General features: G+C 40.5%; 1 protein-coding gene across 4 annotated transcripts in view; it reads right to left on the bottom strand.

Annotated features, from left to right (window-relative positions):
* DPY19L3 (dpy-19 like C-mannosyltransferase 3) overlaps positions 1-21113 on the bottom strand; it is a 67146-nt gene that overhangs the window by 26653 nt on the left and 19380 nt on the right. For all 4 annotated transcript variants that reach the window (XM_040633687.1, XM_040633689.1, XM_040633688.1 and 1 more), the window contains exons 4-8: positions 14771-14861; positions 11100-11221; positions 10235-10380; positions 8147-8270; positions 7469-7603 (exon numbers count right to left, since the gene is read on the bottom strand). In XM_040633687.1, coding sequence (XP_040489621.1) covers positions 7469-7603; positions 8147-8270; positions 10235-10380; positions 11100-11221; positions 14771-14861 — 618 coding nt within the window. The remainder of the gene's footprint in view (positions 1-7468; positions 7604-8146; positions 8271-10234; positions 10381-11099; positions 11222-14770; positions 14862-21113) is intronic.

Raw genomic sequence — 21113 nt, 5'->3', positions numbered from 1 at the left:
AAACAATAATGGCTAGAAAGGTGGGCTCTAAAATCAAAATCCAACACCACTACCTACGGAAATAATATTGATTTCATAGCGGTGTATGATATTTCATGTCGCATTTTCCTTATTTCACATTATATTGTACCACCTTCTCACATCAATGACTCTTCTGTGAAAACTTAATTTTAAATGGCTACATAACATTCTACCAGATGCCATGATTTGTCTGCCAGTGAATCATTTGTTTCCTGCTTTTTATTATTGTTGAAATTAATGTTATGAACATCCTTTTAAAAAAAATCCTCAGATCATTGCATCTGGTTACACGCATCCACCCTTATCTGCCAGGGATATGTTCCAAGACCCCCAGTGGACGCCTGAAACCATGGATAGTAGTGAACCCTGTCCACAGCATACATCCCTGTGATAAAGTTTCATTTATAAATGAGGCACAGTAAGAGATTAACAATGATAACAAATAATAAAATAGAACAATTATAACCATGTACTGTTCAAAATTTATGTGAATGTGGTCTCTCTCAAAATGTCTTCTTCTACTGTATTCACCCTTCTTCTTGTGATGATGGGACACGGTAAAATAGCTAGGTGATAAGATGAAGGGAGGTGAGTGCTAGAGGCCTGGTGACAGAGCGTGAGCCTACTACTGACCGTATGTCAGAAGGCGGATTATCTGCTGCTCACCGGGGCTGACTGCACATGAATGAAACTGTGGATAAGTGAGGGGGGGCTACTGTAGCTCCTTAACTTGTTCATTGTTGTACCCCTAGCACCTAAAACAATGCCCACCAGAACAGTGTGGCTCAATAAATATGGGAGGTATGAATGAACGAAAGCATTTCCTCAGGACAGATTTCTAAAAGCACAATTACTGGTTAGTGAAGAAATGGCTTTTCTTTTTAAATAGCTTTATTGAGATATAATTCATATTCCACAAAATTCACCTATTTAAGGTGTACAATTCATGATTTTTAGTATTAATAGAGTTGTACAAATATCACCAGAATCTAATTTTAAGAGAACCTCATCATCTCCCCAACATCTTGCCAATCATCAGGTGATGTGCATATGGGTGGGTTCCACTTTCTGGCCATTATGACTCATGCTGCTATGAACATCCATGTACAAATTTTTACGTGAATATGTCTTCATTTTTCGTGGTTATGTACGTGGCAGTGGAATTGCTGGATCACATGGTAACTCTGTGTCTAACACGTGAGGAGATGCTAAATTGTTTTCCAAAATGGCTGCACCATTCTGTAATCCCACCAGCAATGTAGGAGCTTTCCAACGTCTTCACAACCTTGCCAACATTTGTTATCATCTGTCTTTGTTGTTGTTGTTTTTAGATTTTAGCCATCTGAGGGGGGGGGGTAATGGTATCTTATTTTGGTTTTGATTTGTGTTTCCCTAATGAGTAAGGAGGCTGAGCATCTTTTCATGTGCTTGTTGGACATTTGCATATGTTCTCTGGAGACATGCCTATCCAATCTTCTGCCCATATTTTATTGTTGAAAGAGTTCTTTATATATTCTGGAACTGCCTTATCAGATATAGGATTTGCAAATATTCTCTCCCATTTTGTGAGTTGTCTTTTCACTTTGATGGTAATTTTGAAGCACAAAAGTTTTAATTTTGACGAAGTCCAATTCATCTATTTTTTCTTTAGTCACTTGTGCTTTTGGTGCTGGATCCTTAGAAAAAGGCTTGGCCTGACCCAAGGTCATGAAAAATTATTCCTGTCTTCTAAATGTTTTATAGTTAAAAAAAATAAATGTTTTATAGTTTTTAGCTCTTACAACTAGGTCTATGATCTATTTTGAGTTAATTATTGTGTATGGTGAGAGAGAGGAGTCCAACTTCATTCTTTCACATGTAGATATCTAGTTATCCCAGCACCATTTGTTGAAAAGATTATTCTTTCTCCATAATTATCTTGGCACCCTTGTTGAAAATCAAATTGACTGTTTATTTCTGAAGATTTATTTCTGGTCTCTCAATTTTATTTCATTGATTTATGTCCATCCGTCTACTAGTATCACAGTGTCTTGATTCCTATAGGTTGGAAGTAAGTTCTGAAATTGGAAAGTGGGAGTCTTCCAACTTTATTCCTCTTTTTCATGATTGTTTCGCTATTCTGGGTCCCTTGAGCTTCCACATGAATTTTAAGATCGGCTTGCCAATTTCTGCAAAAAAATTCACCTGGGATTCTGAGAGGAATCGTGTTGAATCTGTACAACAATTTAGGGAGTACAGCCATCTTAACAATAGTGTCTTCCAATCCATAAACATGGGATATCTTTCCAATTTATGTAGGTCTTTAAAACTTTCAATGTTTTGTAGTTTCCAGAGTATAAGCATAAGTACTTCTTTTGTTCAATTTATACCTAAGTATTTTATTCTTTTTGATACTTTTCCTTCTAGGAAGTATTTTTTTGCTCCCTTTCCTACTGGGGTATAAATATTTTTCTTACTGATTTGTAGGACTTCTTTAAGGATAACAAATCACTCATGAATACATTTTAAAGTATAAAACAATTTTCTGTCTGCCTTTTTTGAGTTATGGTGTTTTTGGTGTTGCCAGTTCTTTTTATATCAAATAGGCATAGTTCTAGAAAAAAGACAGTTTAAGTTACAACAAGATTGCACAGTTTTTACAAATGTAATGATATCCTAGTTTCACAAAAAACGTTGCTGGTGAGCAGCCAGAATGTAAAGTTGAGCAGTACTGTGTATTAGAAAGTCCTAGATTATAGTGGTAGATCTGATGTTTGACATTAGCTCAGCTTCTTGATTCTGTTAAGTTCCTATCTTTTGTGAAATTTGGGAAGTTTCCAAACATTCCTTCAAAAAGTACTTTTTCAATACTTTTCTCAGCCTCACGCTCTTTCTCTCTTTTGGGGATTCTGAATACAAGAACGTTAGAGTTTTTGTTATAGTCCCACAGGTCCCTGAGGCTCTGTTCTTTTTTTTTCCAGGCTATGTTCTCTTGTTCAAATTAGGTTAATTTCTAACTTGTTGGAGCTTCAAATTCACTGGTTCTTTTTTCTGACCACTCCATTCTCCTGCTGAGCCCATCTACTGAGTTTTTAATTGTCATTATTGGAGATTTTCAGCTCTAAAATTCCCACTTGCTCCTTATTTTTCTATTTTTCATTTGTTTCAGGTGTGTTTGTAATTGCTCCATGAAAAATTTTTATAATGGCTGCTTTAAATTCCTCATCAGATAATCCAACTTCTGCGTGTTGGTGTTGGCATCTGTTGATTGTCTCTTTTCACTCAAGAGAGATTTTCTTGGTTCTTAGTATAAGAAGTAATCTTCAATTGCATTGTATTCTGTTATGGGACTCTGGATTTTTTTAAAATTTGTGTCGGCAGGCCTCCTCTGACACCATACCAGTGCTAGGGCAGTGGGCGAAGAAGGATGCCGCTTCCTTATTTCCAGATGCTGTCAGATGTCTGGGTTTTCCACTTGACCTCCATCGACTTTTGGGAGACAGGGGAGAAGGGTGTCTCGTTGCTGGGAGATGGTGAAAGTTAAGGCTCCCTACAAGGCTTCTGGCTGAGAAGAGAAAGGATGCCTCATTAAATTGTTCTTCCCATGGCCTTCAGTGACACTGTGTGTGGAGGGGGGTGGGTGAAGGGAGAGAGGGAGGCTTGTTACTTCTGAATCATAGTTAAAACCGCAGCTTCCCTGTTGATCTTTTCTTTCTTTCTTTCTTTCTTTCTTTCTTTCTTTCTTTCTTTCTTTCTTTCTTTCTTTCCCTTTCTTCTTTCTTTCTTTCTCTCTTTCTTTCTTTCTTTCTTTCTTTCTTTCTTTCTTTCTTCTTTCCTTCTCTCTCTTTCTTCCTTTCTTCTTTCTTTTTCTTTCTTTCTTTCTTTCTTTCTTTCTTTCTTTCTTTCTTTCTTTCTTTCCTTCCTTCCTTCCTTCCTTCCTTCCTTCCTTCCTTCCTTCCTTTCTTTCCTTTCTAAGATTTTTATTTAATTATTTGACAGAGAGAGACAGCAAGAGAGGGAACACAAGCAAGGGGAGTGTGAGGGGGAGAAGGAGGCTTCCTGCTGAACAGGGAGCCCGATGCGGGACTCGGTCCCAGGATCATGACCTGAGCTGAAGGCAGACGCTTAACAGCTGAGCCACCCAGGAGCGCCTCTCTGTTGATCTTTTCTGACACCATCCTGTCAGGAAAGGGAAGGGATATCTCATGACCACTGGATGAGGGCTGAAGGTTCTCCACGTGGCCTTCACTGAAGCTTCTGGGAGATGGTGAAAGCGCTGTCTCCCCAGCAGACTTCGGCATAGCCCTAGCAGAAAGTGAGCAGCTTGGTATAGCTGGGTGAGTGTGGAAGTCTGGCTTCCCCACTGGCCCTCTGCTGATGGAGGGAGGAGTGAAGCTGCAGTCTTTTTCCGTGCTGTTTGGCCGAAGTACTGCAGATAATGTCTGAATGTATTCTTTCTTGCTAGAGATATCTTGCCTCCCTTTTCCTGGTCCTTTGGCTTTTCTTGGGGCTTCTGACTGGGTCCTTTGCCGTTTCCTGGTTGCTGACTTTTCCAGCACCTTCTCTGGGATATATGGGGGAAAAAGAAAATCCAAGGGCCTCACTGCCGTGTTCCTCCTCTGGGCGCCAGGGCTCGAAGCAGCCTGCTTTCGCTTCTTCCCCACTCGAAATCCTCTTCTGTGCGTGTTATATACACCATCCAGGGCTCTTAGCTGTACTAAGCGGGAGGAACAGGGACAAGGGCATTCACTCCATCTTGTCTGGAACCACATGGAGTACTCTAGATTATCCTCGTATGTAGTGTTCATTCACGTATCTTGCTGTTTTCACAACGGCTTTATAAAACTTCATTAGCTTCCATATTCTTTAATGGAGCCAAGATATATGCTTTATACCACCTACTATTCTGCTCTATATTTAAAAGCCTAGACACATCTCTCAGTGAAACTTGAGCTTTTGATGGCAAGCAATTTTCCATCACCCAGGAAAAGAGGAAATGTACTGAAGAGGATACCGCTACTTGTCAGCACATCAGACTCTGAATTGCATTACCTTTTTCTACACCAACTATTCTGACTCTCCCGTTTGACATGATTAGAGGTCAGTGATTCCAATTTATGAAGAAACGAAGGCTCCAAGAAGTTAAATCACTTTAAAGAGCTAGTTATTTTCATACCCAATAGCAGCAGCTTGGCTTTACAACCCAGGATTCTTTCATTATTATACTGTTCCTCCTCAAGTTTTGATACTTACAACTACTGCTGCTAACATTAACATAGTTTCAACTACAAAAGTTTAACCAAGTGTAGAACTGAATACAATGTGAATTACCTGTATTATTCTTTTGTTTTGTGGTGTGTTTGTGCCAAACCAGTATCTTTTATTGTTTTCTATTTTAAAAATAGAAAAAGTAATATATGTTCATTACAGAAAAATTCAAAAGACTTAAAGGACAAAAGGAATTTAAGTACATCAGTCTCATCAATCACAGTCAGCCGACTGCTAATACTTTGATGTATATCTTTTCAGAAACTGTTCACTTTCTCTATATGTGTTTTACTTTTATTTTTTCTATTTTAATTTTTTAGAAAGATTTTATTTATTTATTTCAGAGGTAAGTAGAGAGAGAGTACGCAAGCTGGGGGAGGAGCAGAGGGAGAAGGACAAGTAGACTTCACGCTGAGGGCAGAGCCGAATGCAGGGCTTGATCCCACGACCCCAAGATCAGGACCTGAGCTGAAATCAAGAGTTGGACACTTAACTGACAGAGCCACCCAGGTGCCCCATATGTGTTTTATTTTTTAAAAAGAGGGAGGGAAGATAATGGTTATATAACACTCTGTTACATTGATATACCATATTTATTTACTGATACCCTATTGCTCTTGACTTAGGTTGTTTCCAGCTAGCTTTTCCTTATTACAATACAAGTAAAATGAACACGTTTGATTATTTCCTTAGGCTAAATCTCTAGAGGTGAGAGTGTCAGTGAAAGAGAAAACACATTTCTAGGCTTTTCTGTGAAATTACACTGCAGAAAAATTTTATATAGTTGTTTTCAAAATGGCTCGATGTATTTATTTTTTATGTGACAGCGTACAGAGTTCTTTTGAAAGTACTTGCTAGAAAGGGGGAAAACGTGCTATCACATACAAAGAGAGAAAGGGAGACCAACCGGCTCAGGAGAGCAGGCTTGGAGAAATGCAAAGGCATCCAGGCATCCCCTCCCCGTAGCTTACACGTCACCATGACCAAAATCCAAAGAGGTTACAAAACAGGAAAAGCAAATATAAACAGACTCAGCTTCATTTGTACACAAGGCTTTCTGAGGAAGCTGGAGCTCTATTACCATTACTTAATAGCATATACATGGCCTACATACACACCACACACACTTCCCTTTGCTCTACCTACTTGCTCTCCTTCCTGTATTTTACCTTTATATCCGCCCCCCAGCACTCCATCCAAATTCTACTCTTCTCATTTGTGGCCCAGATGGTCTCCCACGTTTGTGGAACCTCTCCAGCCTACAAAGAACCTGCTTAGACTTCTAGCGCTTCTTATTGTTACCAATTAACCTCTCTAGACATACGGACATCTAATTGTTCTAGCTGTCCACATCTTTACTTCCCATCGCAGCACACACACAATGTCTTATACCGGTGGCGAGTCTCTGTCGTGCCTGTCCACTGCCCGGCAGACGGACAAGGTATACGTGCTGGTGGACTGTCATGTTTTCTAATTCAGATGCAGCCAGGCTCTAAAGATTGCTGCATCTCTATTGACATGGAATAAATGTATACCACTCTTCTCTATTACACTGTCTTGCTGCTTTAGAATTAGAAATAATATCTTATGATACTTAAGTTACTGTTACTTTAGTAACAATGAACAGTTTTTAAAGCATCCACAATACATTATAACACATTTCTTGCATGTGAAAAACACCTTGCCATGAAATGACAGCAGCACACAACGGCTGTCACACGCTGTGAGACAAACAACGGCTTCCTTAAAATGGCCCCGTCCCACGTGTGGCCTTTTTTGGTCCAGGCAATGGGGATTCCCATTTCATACTTGATAAATGTTACTATGAAAATGTTATAAAGTACCACAGAAAGGTGTGGTATACCTATTGATTTCCTTGGGGGACAAAGGCAATACCTAATAAGACATTTTGCAAGAGCTATCTTGTATTTTAAAATTTAAGTCATCTCCGTAAAGGACAATTGATCTAGACATCTGTGCTCCAGATAAATCCATCTTTAATGGAGAATAAACAGAATAAAAGTTAAGATGGTCCAACTAGGCTGCACGGATTACTCAACCTCAACTGACCACAACATACCTACATTATAACTCAGAGGTGGCTTTGACTTTACCGCTAAGCATGTGTGCATTATGAACTCCTGTGATATAAACCACTCAACGACGACTACCTCGAATGAGAGAAGAGAGCAACGCTTACCTTCACTGCCGGCAGCATGTCCAAGGAGTCCAGTGTGAACAGCACTAATGCTTGCATCAGCATCATAAATTGATTAAATTGCCATGTCAGGCTAAAGAGAAAAGTTGATATGAAAATGGCAAGAAGTGTCAGCCTCTGTAAAAAGAAAACCTTTGTATAATTTCCACGTCTCTAGTAATAAAGAGCCCTGCAGATAAGTTCTCTCAAGAGCAGCCAGTATCTCTATAAACCAAATAGAAAAACCATAAACTGTTGCTCTGGAAAACCCTTGCATTTGTTATTTAAGCTCTAAATACCCTACAGTGACACCGGGCATATAAATATTCACATAAGGTGTGTGTACTCCCCAGTGTTACGGAGGCGGTAATGCACCAAATCACATCTCAAGGGCAATGGCTTAAGGATTCTGACACTTCTGCAGAAATTGTGTGCGGGTTTGCTCAACTATTTGAGAGCGGATTATGTAGAGGACATTTTTAACATAGAAAACAAAAACATTTTCTTTGCAAAGTAGGAAAGGGGCTCAGAAAGGGAAAACTTAATTTAACTCAAGTTAAAAGATTGGTCACGGAAGGAGAACTATTCACACACGATGGGACACCATGCACGTCACATTTTCTGAAGCTTCTTCAACAAAACTGAGAATTAACAAATAAAGAAAGTATTACGAAAACTTACTTCAGAAAGAGGCTGCAAGTTTGGTCGCAGGAAATACGTGATTGCTGCTATCTGAATCGCAAAGAACGGCAGAGCCCAATTCTCCCTCAGTGGGATGGTAAACTCCACTCTTGTGGTATCTATTCTGCACACAGAAAACACAAACGGCCACAGGAATAATTTTTGCTATAATTATTTGAAAAGCTTTCCTAAAGCGAAAGATGTAGGACATTAAATATACTTAAGATTCTGGTTATCGGTTCTCAAAAATAATGATTTGTCCTTACCGTTATCATCCCCGTACCATCAAGTTGCACTGAGAAAATGTAAGGAAACTGTCCCCAGGTACGCAGCTAGCTAAGGGGTAGACTGGGCTCCAAGCCATGGTGGGGTGCCTCCAAAACCCAGGAATATGCACTTGTGCCTAACTGCCTCGAACCTGTATTTCCCTCGAAGTTCATCAGTGCAGACTGGCGGCATGTCGCATTCTCCCTCTATTTCTTTGCTGCTTAAATCTGAATCTTAAATTTGTCATGGAGAATAATCTGTAGAAGCGTCTTGTCCCTCTGGAATGTGAACCACCAGATGGTAAGTATAGCGAAGTTTTTACCTTTGTACACCCAGTACCAAGAAACATCCCCACACAGAAGGCATTCAATAAATGTCTTCTGTTTCCTCCTGACAGAACAACAAATTTGACTTTCATTTACTCTTAGCAAGGATACTATGTTAACATGTTAAGAGGTAGCATAATAGTGTTTTCATAGTCGGTGTTTGAATCTGATGGAGACTAAGCTGGGGCCGTGTGTGTGTGTGTGTGTGTGTGTGTGTGTGTGTACGTGTGTGTATGACTTTATCTATATATACATACACCTTTACTTTTCAAGTAATATGTATGTATGTGTGTATGTGTGTATTATATATATATATATAACTTATATATACTTATATATATATACATATATATATATATATGTATACATATATAACTTAACCTTTTAAACTTTAATTTTCTCATCTCTCTAGGACGCCTGGGTGGCTCAATCAGTTAAGCATCTGTCTCTGGCTCAGGTCATGATCTCAGGGTCCTGGGATAGAGCCCCTCAGCAGGCTCCCCTTTCTCCCTCTCCCTCTGCCCCTCCCTGCCGTTTGCGCTCGTTCGCTCTTTCAAATAAATAAAATCTTTAATTAAAAAAAATTCATCATCTCTAAAATGGTCATAATATCTATCCCTATAGGATTGTTAAAAGAATATATATAAAGCATTTTGTAAAGTGATTAGCATAAAGTAAGCACTCAATAAGTTTATAATAAGTAATTTGCTTAGGATTTTAAAATAAAATCGATATTAGAACTTGGTGCTGAAGTTTTAAGACTCCTACTGAACACTGGTGTTGCTACTGTAGGTCAAGAAAAAATTCAACGTATCTTGACTACGTCTTAAAAAAAAATGCTATTTCATGGCGCCTGGGTGGCTCAGGTGGTTAAACATCTGCCTTTGGCTCAGGTTATGATCCCAGAGTTCTGGGGTCAAGCCCTGTGTTGGGCTCCCTGCTCAGTGGGGAGTCTGCTTCTCCTTCTCCCTCTGCCCCTCCCCACTCTCGTGCTTGCTCTCTCTCTCTCCTCTCAAATAAATCAATAAAATCTTTTTAAAAAATGCTATTTCATGCTCCAGTATTAAGAATAATAGATATTAACTAAATATTATAAAAACCTCCTTGCATTTGTACAGTGCTTTACGCTTTGCTAATATGAGCCACATACAACCCTACTAAGGTTGACAGTAAAGATACTATAAAATGTCTTTAAGAGAGGAGATATGTGGCCAGAGAAATACTGATCACACATCCAATTGGTAATAGAACTGGAGTTAATATGATGATTCTCTTGACTTGTCATTCAATGGTTTGTTCCTCAGCTGGAAATATATATATAAGTAGGACTTTGTACCTTGCTAAATAAGACAAGTAAACACCACAAGGAAAACCAAAGAGAAAATACTCCCATACAAACCAATGTGGCCAAAAAACTTCCTCTGAACTGGAAATCAAGAACCCTCGTTTTCACTTTTATCTTAGGAAGGGAGAAGGGACACTGATTGCAACTCACCTGTTGGTGACGTACCAGAACGCTGCTAGAAGCCCCGACAGCCACGTCCCACTAAGCAGCCAGCTGGTTATGTATAGGGCTGTGACATAGATCGCCTGCAGTCCAAACAAGGTGTAAATATAAAAATAAACTGGCTCTAAATATTTCTGGAAAAATGAACAATAAAAAATATTTGTTATGGAAGCCCTTATTACCTTTTCATTGTCACTTAAAAAATAGGACAGTGAGGGGCACCTGGCTGGCTCAGTTGCTAAGAGCATGTGACTCTTAATCCCAGGGTTGCGAGTTCAAGCCCCACCTTGGGTGTGGAGCCTACTTACAAAAAAAAAAAAAAAAAAAATTACAAAAAGTATGACAGTGGAAATGTAATATTCAGCAACTGGGTGTTAATTACAAGCAATAAGCCTACACCAGTCCTTTCTGGGCAAAAGTGCTGGCAGCCTTTCTTCTTACTAGCAGAGTGGGAGAGGGAAGGGAGGCCTGGAGGACTCTGACTTCATTCTTTAGACAAGCTTTACATCTAACTGTGTCCAGTATTGCCTCATTCACACGAAGTGGTCATTGTGATTTGCTAATTTCCAATTTTTTAATTTCAAAGTTAAGGGAGGAGTGAATACATGTTTCTAAATGAAGATATGTATCAGCCTCTAGACCGCACACATGAATTATTAGCCAGGATGCAACTATATGTAAAAAAATGTCTTATAAAAACATATATAAAAAGTAAAATTTACAACATATCTGGAGGAAATTAGGATTTTGTTGCTTTTCTACCAAGCCAGTGAAAGATCTGAATAACATCTATGAAAGTTGAACAGCAGATTTTGACTTTTGTGTGATATTAACAACACAGAACATAACATACCTGTATGGGTAGGACTCTATATAAAATACTGAGAAAAACTTCTTGGTAAATATTCATGCGTTGAAGAAGGTTAATTGTCCTCATAGACTCAGTTTTGTTATCATATATTAAGCCATGAAAACCTAAGGTTGATATTTGAAAGATCAGGAAAAAAATAATTGCAATTGTAAATCATTCATTTAAAATTATTCATAGATTCTTTAGTGTGTGCCAGAGAATGTGCTAGGCGTTGGGGATACAACAGTAAGCAAAAAACACAGTCCCACCCTCAGAGAGCTTACTGTATACTTGATGGACGTTCACATGTTTACACAAATACAGGCGAACTATAACTTGTGTGAGTACTATTAAAAAAAAAAAAAAGTATGTTCTTTTACAGAAATTTAGGCCAAGAGGATCTTATATCCCCACTCTGCCCTCCTGCCAGGAAACCGACAGTACCTCTTTTGGGGCTATTAGTAGCCTATGGGTTTGGCCATTTGACTTGCTCTGACCAATAGCATGTGAGAGGATGTGACATCCCTTAATAAGAGATGATGCCTGTTTCCACCCACAGTGTGGCTATTTCCCTCTGTCATGACAACAGCAGGTTCCAAATAGGGGCTGGATAATAAACGTAAGAAATAAACCTGTTGTTAATAGAATTCCGTGGCTACACTGAGGTCATTTGCCTCACTGTAACCAAGCTACCTAATTAATAGAAGGTTTGAAGAGATAGTTCACAGAAGAAAACATGCATACAGTCCTTTCACGTATGAAAAGATGCTCAACCTCTCCTATGGGAGTGCAAATTAACACTACAGTGAGATATACCATTTCTCACCTATCAGCTTGGAAAAAAATTAAGAAGTCTGACAACATCCTCTATTTTATAGTCCTTATGAGGTTAACAGATTCAGGTAATGATCACCAACAGTGCTAACCCATTAGGTGAGAGGCTACTTGAGAACTTATTAATGGATCAGTCTCAACCCGAAGAGAGAGAGTGCGCATCACGTGCCCCCAGCGTGGAAGCGTGCACCGCCACACAGGAAGCACTCCTGCTGACACAGAACCTAGACCTGAGCAAGTCTCTAGATCCCACTACCAGTCAACAGGAGACGCAGGCAACAGAGAATCATGAAATGACACCGTGGGGTTCCAGCAATATCCTCAAAGTGAAAAACTCTATCAGACAAATGAATCTGTGTTTTCAACAAAAAAATTACAAGAAAAGAAGATGGAAAGACGTCTATAGATTAAAAGAAAGAGAGAGAGGGGTGCCTGGTTGGCTCATTCAGTAGAGCAAGCAACTCTTGATCTTGGAGTTGTGAGTTCGACCCCCATGTGGGTGTAGAGATTACTTAAAAATAAAATCTTAAAAAAAAAGAGAGAGAGAGAGACAGAGCAAATGATTGCAATGCATGGAGTTTATCTGTATCTCAAAAACGATATTAAAACTCTGGAAGACAATCAGAAAAATGAGAACACTGACTAGATATTTGATAGTAAGAAATCTCCTAATTGTGCTTTAAGTGTGATAATAGTAATGTGGTAATACTTAGAAAAGGGGTTGCCATCCTTTAGAGAAATATATTAATGATACATTTACAAATGTAGAAATAGGATGTCTTGGAGTTTCTCCAAAATCATCTGGTCTGAAAATGGGGTGTAGAGAGGAGACAAGATTGGTTATGAGTTGGTAACTGTGGTGGCTAGTGATAGACATGTGAAAATCCACCAGAGGATTCTCTCTAACCTTTTACATGTTTGAAATTTTCTAGTAGGAAGATCTTAACAAATGACTTAGAGGAAACGAAACAGATGAACCACTGAGTTTGTGGGAATAATTTGAAAGAAAATACTCATTATTCACCTTTAAGAGCAGAGATTCCCAACTTTAACACTACTGTTATTTTGACATTTGAGGCCTGATCAGTCTTTGTTGTTGAGACCTTGCAGGATGCTTAGGAACATCCCCACCTCTGCCCATTCCAGCAGCACAACCCTCCCCAACCCACCCTCGCTGTGACAACCGACAACATATCGGGATGTTCTAGATGTCCCCTGGGGACACAACTGCCCTTCCTTAAGAACCACTGCTTTAGAGAAGAATGCTAGAGAAGCAAACCACAGTTGCCAGACTCATTGTTGACTCACTGTTCTCAGTAGTTATGTTCCATAAAAAGTTGCAGTGAACACTGAATTAGCAATACTGAGCCCTGTAGGAAATACAGGGTTATGTTCTTATGAGCCTCTGGTCATGCATTATCATCAACCAATCGACACATGACCATAGAAAGACACCTTCCCTAACACATATATGAGTGAATCATTAATGCTGAACACATGGCCAGCAGCACTCTAACTCATGCCTGAACCAAGCTTAGCTAACACGTGTTTTCTCTGTATGCCTTCTTCACGGCCTGCGTGCACTTGGGAACTCCAGACAGCACTTTAGCTCTATGCGGGGGGCCATTTCAGACTGCAGAATCACTAACGAAAAGCAGAAAATTGCAAAAAGCATGGCCCTAGGTAGACTGTGAAAAGAAGGAGAGCTGAAACGAGACGGCAGTCATCACCTCGTCCCACCTCGGCTGGGAACATGCAAGCCAGGTGACTAAACGTTCTCGCTGCTCTGCACAAGCCCGTGAATGCCTGCCAAAGCACCACGAGTACGGATTCCGGGGTTACAAACAGGTTTAGTAAGTGAATTTGTAAATACGGACTCCATGAATAACGAGGATCAACTGTTTGGGGAAAGAAAATCAACACCTATCTTGCCTTTGTTGTATAAACTGGACCTCAAAGTCATCAAATAGTTGATGAGAGAAAGGTTTCTTAAATAACAGAGTTGCAGCTAACAAATACAAGAGCAATGCAGAATGTCACTTCTGTAACTACTGAAATAACAGATACAGGCAATAAGCATCAATGGCCGCTAAAACCATTAAGTGAAAGGCCAATGGGTAATAACCTTATTATGGGGGAACCTGGCAATCTACACAGGAACTGTTTAATACTTAGGGCGCAAAAAGAAAGATAAGCAACATTTCATGTCTCCCACTGTGATAGAATTAGAAGTGCAAAACATCACCCACGAAAGATTCTTGCCAAAAACATATCGGAATCCAAGCCAAGCCCAGCAAACGTCTCTGTCATGCGTGTTCGTGCTGAGCACAGTAAGCACACAGTAAGCAGGAGAGAGCCTTCTGGAGCTTCTATTAGCGGAGTCAAGGTAAAGGTTATGGGCGCTAAACCACTCACAGACAGCGAAAATGTGGGAAAATGGCAACTGCAAAATAAAGGACCAAATGGGGAGACTGGGGACAAGAAGGACAACTGTAATTTTTGTCTGACCAAAATGCCTGCTGTTTTTAGACAATACTCCTTTCACTTGCAAAGACCTTCTCCAAAACGATCATGAGAAAAAAACAGCAGCAAAACCAAGAAACTGCAAAGAGATGAGGTTTGGGATGGAGTAGAGCGGACGAGAGGAGAGTCACATTAGGTATCACAGAACTTCTTCCAGAGCAAAACACTGGTTACTTGAGCAGGGAAAAACTACACAAGTTTAAAGAAACTGTACACAAGTTCTAGAAAGCACTTAAAATGCTTTAGTGCACAAGTAGGTTCGGCTGAAATACTGACAAGGATGCAGTGGATCCCATGAAGCTGTTAGTCGTCCTTACCTTGCATGAGGGTTGGAGCCTGCAGCATTTGCTTGTAGTAGGAGTAATACAGCCCACATTCTGTTCTGAATGAGATTTCTCGCTCCACTTCCTGAAATAAAGTTAGGTCTACTGGGTTTACATGAGCTAGTTTTTTGTTTTTGTTTTTTTTAAAATATCTATTGTCACTGCAGAAACAGGATCCAAAACTACAATTTAAAAGAAAAAAAAAACCTCTCAAAATATAGTCTTAAGAAATCTTGGCAAACCAAAACAATAGAAGGCTGGTAACTGTTGAAGCTGGGTGGGAATTACAGGAGTTTATTATGCGATTCTCTCTACTTTTGTGGATGTTTAAAACTTTCCGTAACAAACTGTTTTACAAAATGGAGACAAGTAGTTCCATTTACGTTGATGCTTCACAGTTAAGTTTTTCTTTTATTTCACACAAAACTTAAAAAAAAATCACCAATCTTATGTGATATTAGTGAGAATCAAAATAGGGACAGTATAAAAAAATCCCCCAAATGAAAGGAACTATAATTGCATTAGACACCTACCTAAAAGCTAACAGTATTATATAAGATTAATAACTTTCTGTTTCTTCTAAGAATATAAGGTACTCTGAGTGAAACGGGGCAGACCTTTTACATGTGAATTTTAGTTTGCCAAGTGTCACCCTGGTGGAAAGATGCTCATGAAGGCAAATGGATACAATAGCAAACTGCTTTTAAATAAGTACTCAATTTTAGAAGAACTGAAAATTGAAAGTGACAGCTATTAGCCAATTCGGTTGTAAGATGCTTTTATGAAATTTAAAATTTAAATCATTAACAAAATCTGGAGGCAATTGGTGGTGAGGATGGGGAAGACATTCTGGAATAATCATATTAATATTCTTAGATACAGTATTTCATATATATATATATATATATATGGCAGTATAAATGAATAAAAATGATAATTTGTCATTACAGATTTTTTTACACCAGCGTTCAAGATGCCAGGCCCTAGAATCTGGCACACATTGTCTAAAGTGTATTTCCATCGCTGTTTTTCCTACCATAGCAGATCCCTATTCTACAAACCCAGACTTACTGGGGGAAGATGCTAAACACAAAACATGGTACATTCTAGGGGATAAGCTTCTTTTAACACACCTTTGTTTTTTTCCCCCTGCCTCCAACTATCTTTCAAACTGTAATAAACATTTCATGAAAACAACCACTCATGCTATTTATTGTCGGGCCTGAAATTATTTCATGTATCTTCTTCTACCCTTATTTCTCCTACCCTTTAAAAAAGTATTATCTATTGATTCATGAATAAAGCATTGAAGAAGTACTCAGTTATCTGAGTATAAATATCCAATTATCGACCTTGAGAAACAAACTTATGCTTTATCATTGTTCACGCTTTTTAAAAAAACCGGGAGGGAGGGGTAGAGGAGCAAACCTTATATAATGAGCTTCCTTCCATAGAAAACAGATTAATCTCGGGGAAATCAAACACGGAAAAAGGCCCAGTCAGGTTCTGAAATTCACTTTCACCAGCACACCTGCTTTATAAAAAGGACGATATACAACGACGGAGCTCTTCTAGCTTCTGCATTTGCTACTGATTTGTGTTGTACCTTTCACAGGAGTAAAGTCAGTTCTTAGCAGTCATGTTAATCCAATCATCTCTAATTTTTGAGAAAAACTGCTCTATTGCTTTTCTTAACATAAACCTAAACTAGTATCACTTGTTTCCATAATGTTCACACTCCTACTTGGTCAAGTAGCCACAGAGGCTGTGAACTGATGTTAACTGAGCAAACGTTAGCTTTTGTTCGTGCAAGTAAGGGGGAAAAAAACCCCATTAAGTCTAATTACATTCCTTTTCTTCTCTCCAGCTGCCTTGAAGTGTTCAAAGTACGGCTGTCTTCAATGGAATATTCTAATGTCAAACCTATATCCCCAAATCAAACTGGAGAGCTAGATCAGTCATTTACATGAAGGGGCTTCATAGGCAACACGGTTCTAAGGATAAAAGAAGACTGACCTCAAAAAGATGGGGGAGAAAGAGAAAAAAAAAAGAAAAAAAAAAAACCACTGCTCACAGTACAAAGGTAGAAAGCTTTTGTGCTCCACCCCTCTCTTTAATATACCCAGAATGTGTAAAGAACAGAGGGGGTCCTAATTAGTAAAAAAGCATTCAAACATGATTAATTGGCAATCCTGGCCCCAGCTGTATGGAAGCAAATGCTAGACTTTATTAGACAGACACTTGCAAGTTTTACATCTGCTTCATGCTAAGAGAACATCTGCTTTACTCATTCAAACACTTTTCCAGTTTTACAGCAATTTATACTTTGCCTGCTGGATTGTGCCAGTGAAAACGCACACCAGTAGACGCTACCCTCTGAAGAATGCAAAATGAACAAATACTTCATATTTTAATTTGCATCAGTTCCACAGGGAGAATGAAAGCATCTTTTCTGAAGATAATGACAGAAAGAAATAGAAAGACAAAAGCATTGTATTTCTGAGGAACTGTACAGCCAACACCATTTAAGCAGTAGTTTATATAGTAATTTAACAAAAGTACTAAAAGGAAAAAGCATTAAAAAATGCTCACAATTAATAATTTGCATCCCCTAGAAACACACAAAATGTAACAACCCCTTTTAGACAAATGACACCAAATCTGCCAAAGGAAACCTCTCATTAGTTTTTTGAAATCTCATGTAAACAACTTTTCTTTACAGAAACTGCACCCAAAATAACGAGGCCGCCGGTAGTGGGGAAGCCATGGAAAGATTAACCTCATACACGTCACCTGTTTCAGAAGTAGGTAACAAAGCATCTCACCAGGCAACAGCAGCTCACGATAAGACAGCTGTTCTTGAAGTTTTGCACCGGGAATCATGCCCTTAGCAAATATATTTATGGCACATACACGGTTTATGGTCTGGTTAGAGTCCTGTCCACCTGTTGGAATGGAACGACTCTTGCCCTCGAGCTGATGAATGCCTTCATGTGCGGTAGCTGCCAAGCGGCGTGTGGGCGCAGGGTAGGCGGCTACTGAGGAGACCGTGCACCCGCCGGGCTCGCACAGAAGCCACGCCAGTCCTGGTACCACCTGAAGTCACCACTTTGTGGAGCTGCCCTGTTTAGTCTAGAGTCCTTGCTTAGCAGGAGCATTCGTTCAGTGGGAAGATATGCAAAATCTGTAATACCGAGCCAATATGACAATAACGGTGGAAAATATTAGCATAAAATCAGATTGTACAAAATTGGCACACATTGAGTGACAGGAGTGCTTTTTTAGCCAAATGGGAATGATCTCTCATTATCACTCAACATTTATTTGCTGGGGAAACAAAGGTTTTGTAAAACTTCAGTCCTTGATCCCAAGGGGTTTATGTTTCAATGAGAAAGAATAATGCACTTTTAAAAAGGAAAATGATGATTTTAAGGAAGGGCATCAATTAGAGGGAAGGAGGAGCCTTTTGCCTGAACTATTAACCCAGCCCCCACTGGATCCTGTGCTTCTCACAGGTCTCTTTTTACCTCTATCTTCCTCATTCATTCATTCATTCATTCATTCAACAAACAGCTACTGACCAACAAGCGACAAGTATTCACCTGCGGGGAGACTGAGCTGGGAACAAAAGAGACGCAAATCTCTGTTTCCATAGAATTTATAATGTAGAACAGAGGGATGAATTTACTTGTCTAGTAAACAAGTACAATATAAGAAATAAAGCAGAGAAGGGGGTGGCGAGGGAGGGGTGGTGCTGCGGTCTTGCAGGTGGGTCAGGAAGGACACACCCATGAAGGGACGCTTGAACAAAGATGAGGCCAGGCGGTGAGCCTTGCGCAGAAGAGCCCGCCCGTCAGACAGGACAGCTCACATACACCTTGAAGAACAAGAGGAAGGCAGTGACATCTGAGCTTGAGGGAGCAAGGAAGGTCAGGGGCAGTGGTGCAGAGTGGTCTGAGAGGTAATGTGGGGTCACACACCCAATCCTGGCAGGTGACAAGGACTCTAGGCTTGTACTCTGAGCTAGGTGTGCGTGCGGGGACCGGGAGAGGGAGGTGGTCAGGAGTGTGGTTTCAGACATGCTGAGCTGGACTGTGAAGGATTCTGAGCGGGAAGGAAGCTGCCGAAATAACAGGTGGGGATAAAGGGTGTGAGAGGTGATCACATTTTAGATATCGTCAGAGGAAACCTGAAAGGACTTCCTAAGGCTGTAAGGTGGGCCTTGAGAACCAGGACTGTGTGAGGGCAGAACCCCAGGCCACTGAAGGAAGCAGCTGCGATTTACAGAGACGGAGACGCCAGGAGAAACACCTGAGGGCAGGGATGTCGGGTGGCTGATGTTGCACCTGTTAAGTCTGAAACGCCCACTGGACATCCAAACTCAGGTGGCCAAGTAGCCGGCTGTCTACGCAAGCTTGGCGTTCGGGGGAGAGGTCTGAGCAGGGGACAGACATTTGGGAACCACCAGCACAGAGGTGGTATTTAAAGCTATAGATAAGATTGTTCTTAGAAATGAGAGTGGACAGAAAAACCCAGAGCCAAGGGCTGGGTTCTCTGCCGACACAGAGTCAGAAGGCTGGGGAGGAGCCGGTAGAGGAGCCCAAGATCAGCTGGAGACGTGGGAGCAGATCCAGGAGAGCCCACGCCCCAGAGCCAAGGAAAACCGCTAAGAGCCCAAGGAGACCAAGGACTGAGAAATGACCACTAAAGTGAGCAACCTGGAGGGCATCAGTGACTTTTACCAGAACTGTTTAAGAGCGGTGCCGTGGCTGAAGCCTGACTGCTCGAGAGAGAGAGTGGGAAGAGAGAACGGAGACTACGGGCCCACAAACTTTTGGGGGGGGAGTCTGGGCATGAAGGTGAGCAGAACAGTGGGACAGCAGTTAAAGAGAAAGTGGGGCTCCAGCAGCCTCCCCCACCCCCAGGACGGGAGAAGGCCAGAGAGACTCAATGGCTGGAGTGAGGTAATTCGGGAGAAGGCAGGGGAGGGGGTCTCCCACACGCAGGGGGACAAGTTGGTGTATGTGGGCCACATCCGGACAGATGTGGGGTGGAAGCACACGGAAGGTGTCTTCAGCTTGCCTCTCCTTTCTCAGTTGACAGGGTTGGGAATACACTACTTCCAAATATGGCACACTGGCATACTGAATGTCTGAAGCGGAAGGAATCTGAGAGATGGCAGGTGCACGAAGGACTCCCTGCCCTCTCCCTTCTTCCCCAAAGCAGGTCGTAAGACTCTCTTGTGAGAGCTGTACTCCCTATTCCCGGAGGAAAGAACATCCTTATCTCCAGAGATGGAGGGACAGGAGTCTGAACAAACAGGCCTAGCTAAGTTCGCCCCGGTTCACTCACCCTAGCTCATGCCTTTCGGTCGTATTATATTTTTCCATGACTTTCTACTCTTGGTCAAATCTAGTGTAAAAACACTCGGGTTTAACCATTTCTTCCGGTCTTCATTTCCTTATGAAGGTTCCAGTGTCACGTAAAACTTGTATTAAATAAATTTGGATGCTTTTCTCTTGTTAGTCTGTCTTTTGTCAGTTCAGTCAACAGGACCCCAGCCAGAGGACCTAGGAGGGCAGTGGGTTCCCCTCTACAGTGAAACGGGAAGCAATGCAACAGGCGACAGTCAAGATTGGGGAAGGGCTGGGGGGAGAAAGGAGGGAAGAAAGGTTAATTGTCCCAGGAGAGCTGGGTGGTAAATGGACAAAGGAAGTGGAATGGGACTGCCAAGGAGGGCTTTTTAAAAAGGCACATTTGAGGTTTTCCTCCCCTATTAATTTCAATTTGACAAATTTTTAAAATAAAATATTTTGGTATCTGCTTATTTAATTTTGGGTTTAGTCCCTGCTACCTTCTGAGTTTTCCTACTGCCTGTAATATTTTTTTTCAGATTATTCTCTTATGATTTCCAGGTATATAATGACATGACCTACAAATAGTTACCTCCTCCTTCCCAATTGTTATATTTTTTACTTCTCACGTTTATGTTTGGTATGTATTGCTGGTCCCTCCAAAGCAATGTTAAACTGTACTAACAGATAGCTTTGGCTTGGGATATGCTCCTAATGCCATGATGCCTCTAGCCACATGTGCCGACTTAATTAAAATGAAAAATTTCGTTTCTCAGTTCCTGAACACACTTGGCTAATGGCTAGAGTATTAATACAGCACAAAGAACTTTTCATTATCATAGAAACTTCTACTAGATAGCACTGTTCTAGTGTTTCCCTAATGGGTAAGGTCTTAGCATTTGGTCTGAAATGTATGCATGCTATATTTAAAAAAAAAAGATGTATCTATTTTTTTAAGTTTTACTGAGATAGAATTTGCATAC

This window comes from Ursus maritimus, unplaced genomic scaffold, assembly GCF_017311325.1.
Source record: "Ursus maritimus isolate PB19 unplaced genomic scaffold, ASM1731132v1 scaffold_19, whole genome shotgun sequence".
Taxonomy (NCBI): domain Eukaryota; kingdom Metazoa; phylum Chordata; class Mammalia; order Carnivora; family Ursidae; genus Ursus; species Ursus maritimus.
Note: the sequence above shows the minus strand (reverse complement) of the source record. Positions and strands in the feature narration are given on the sequence as shown.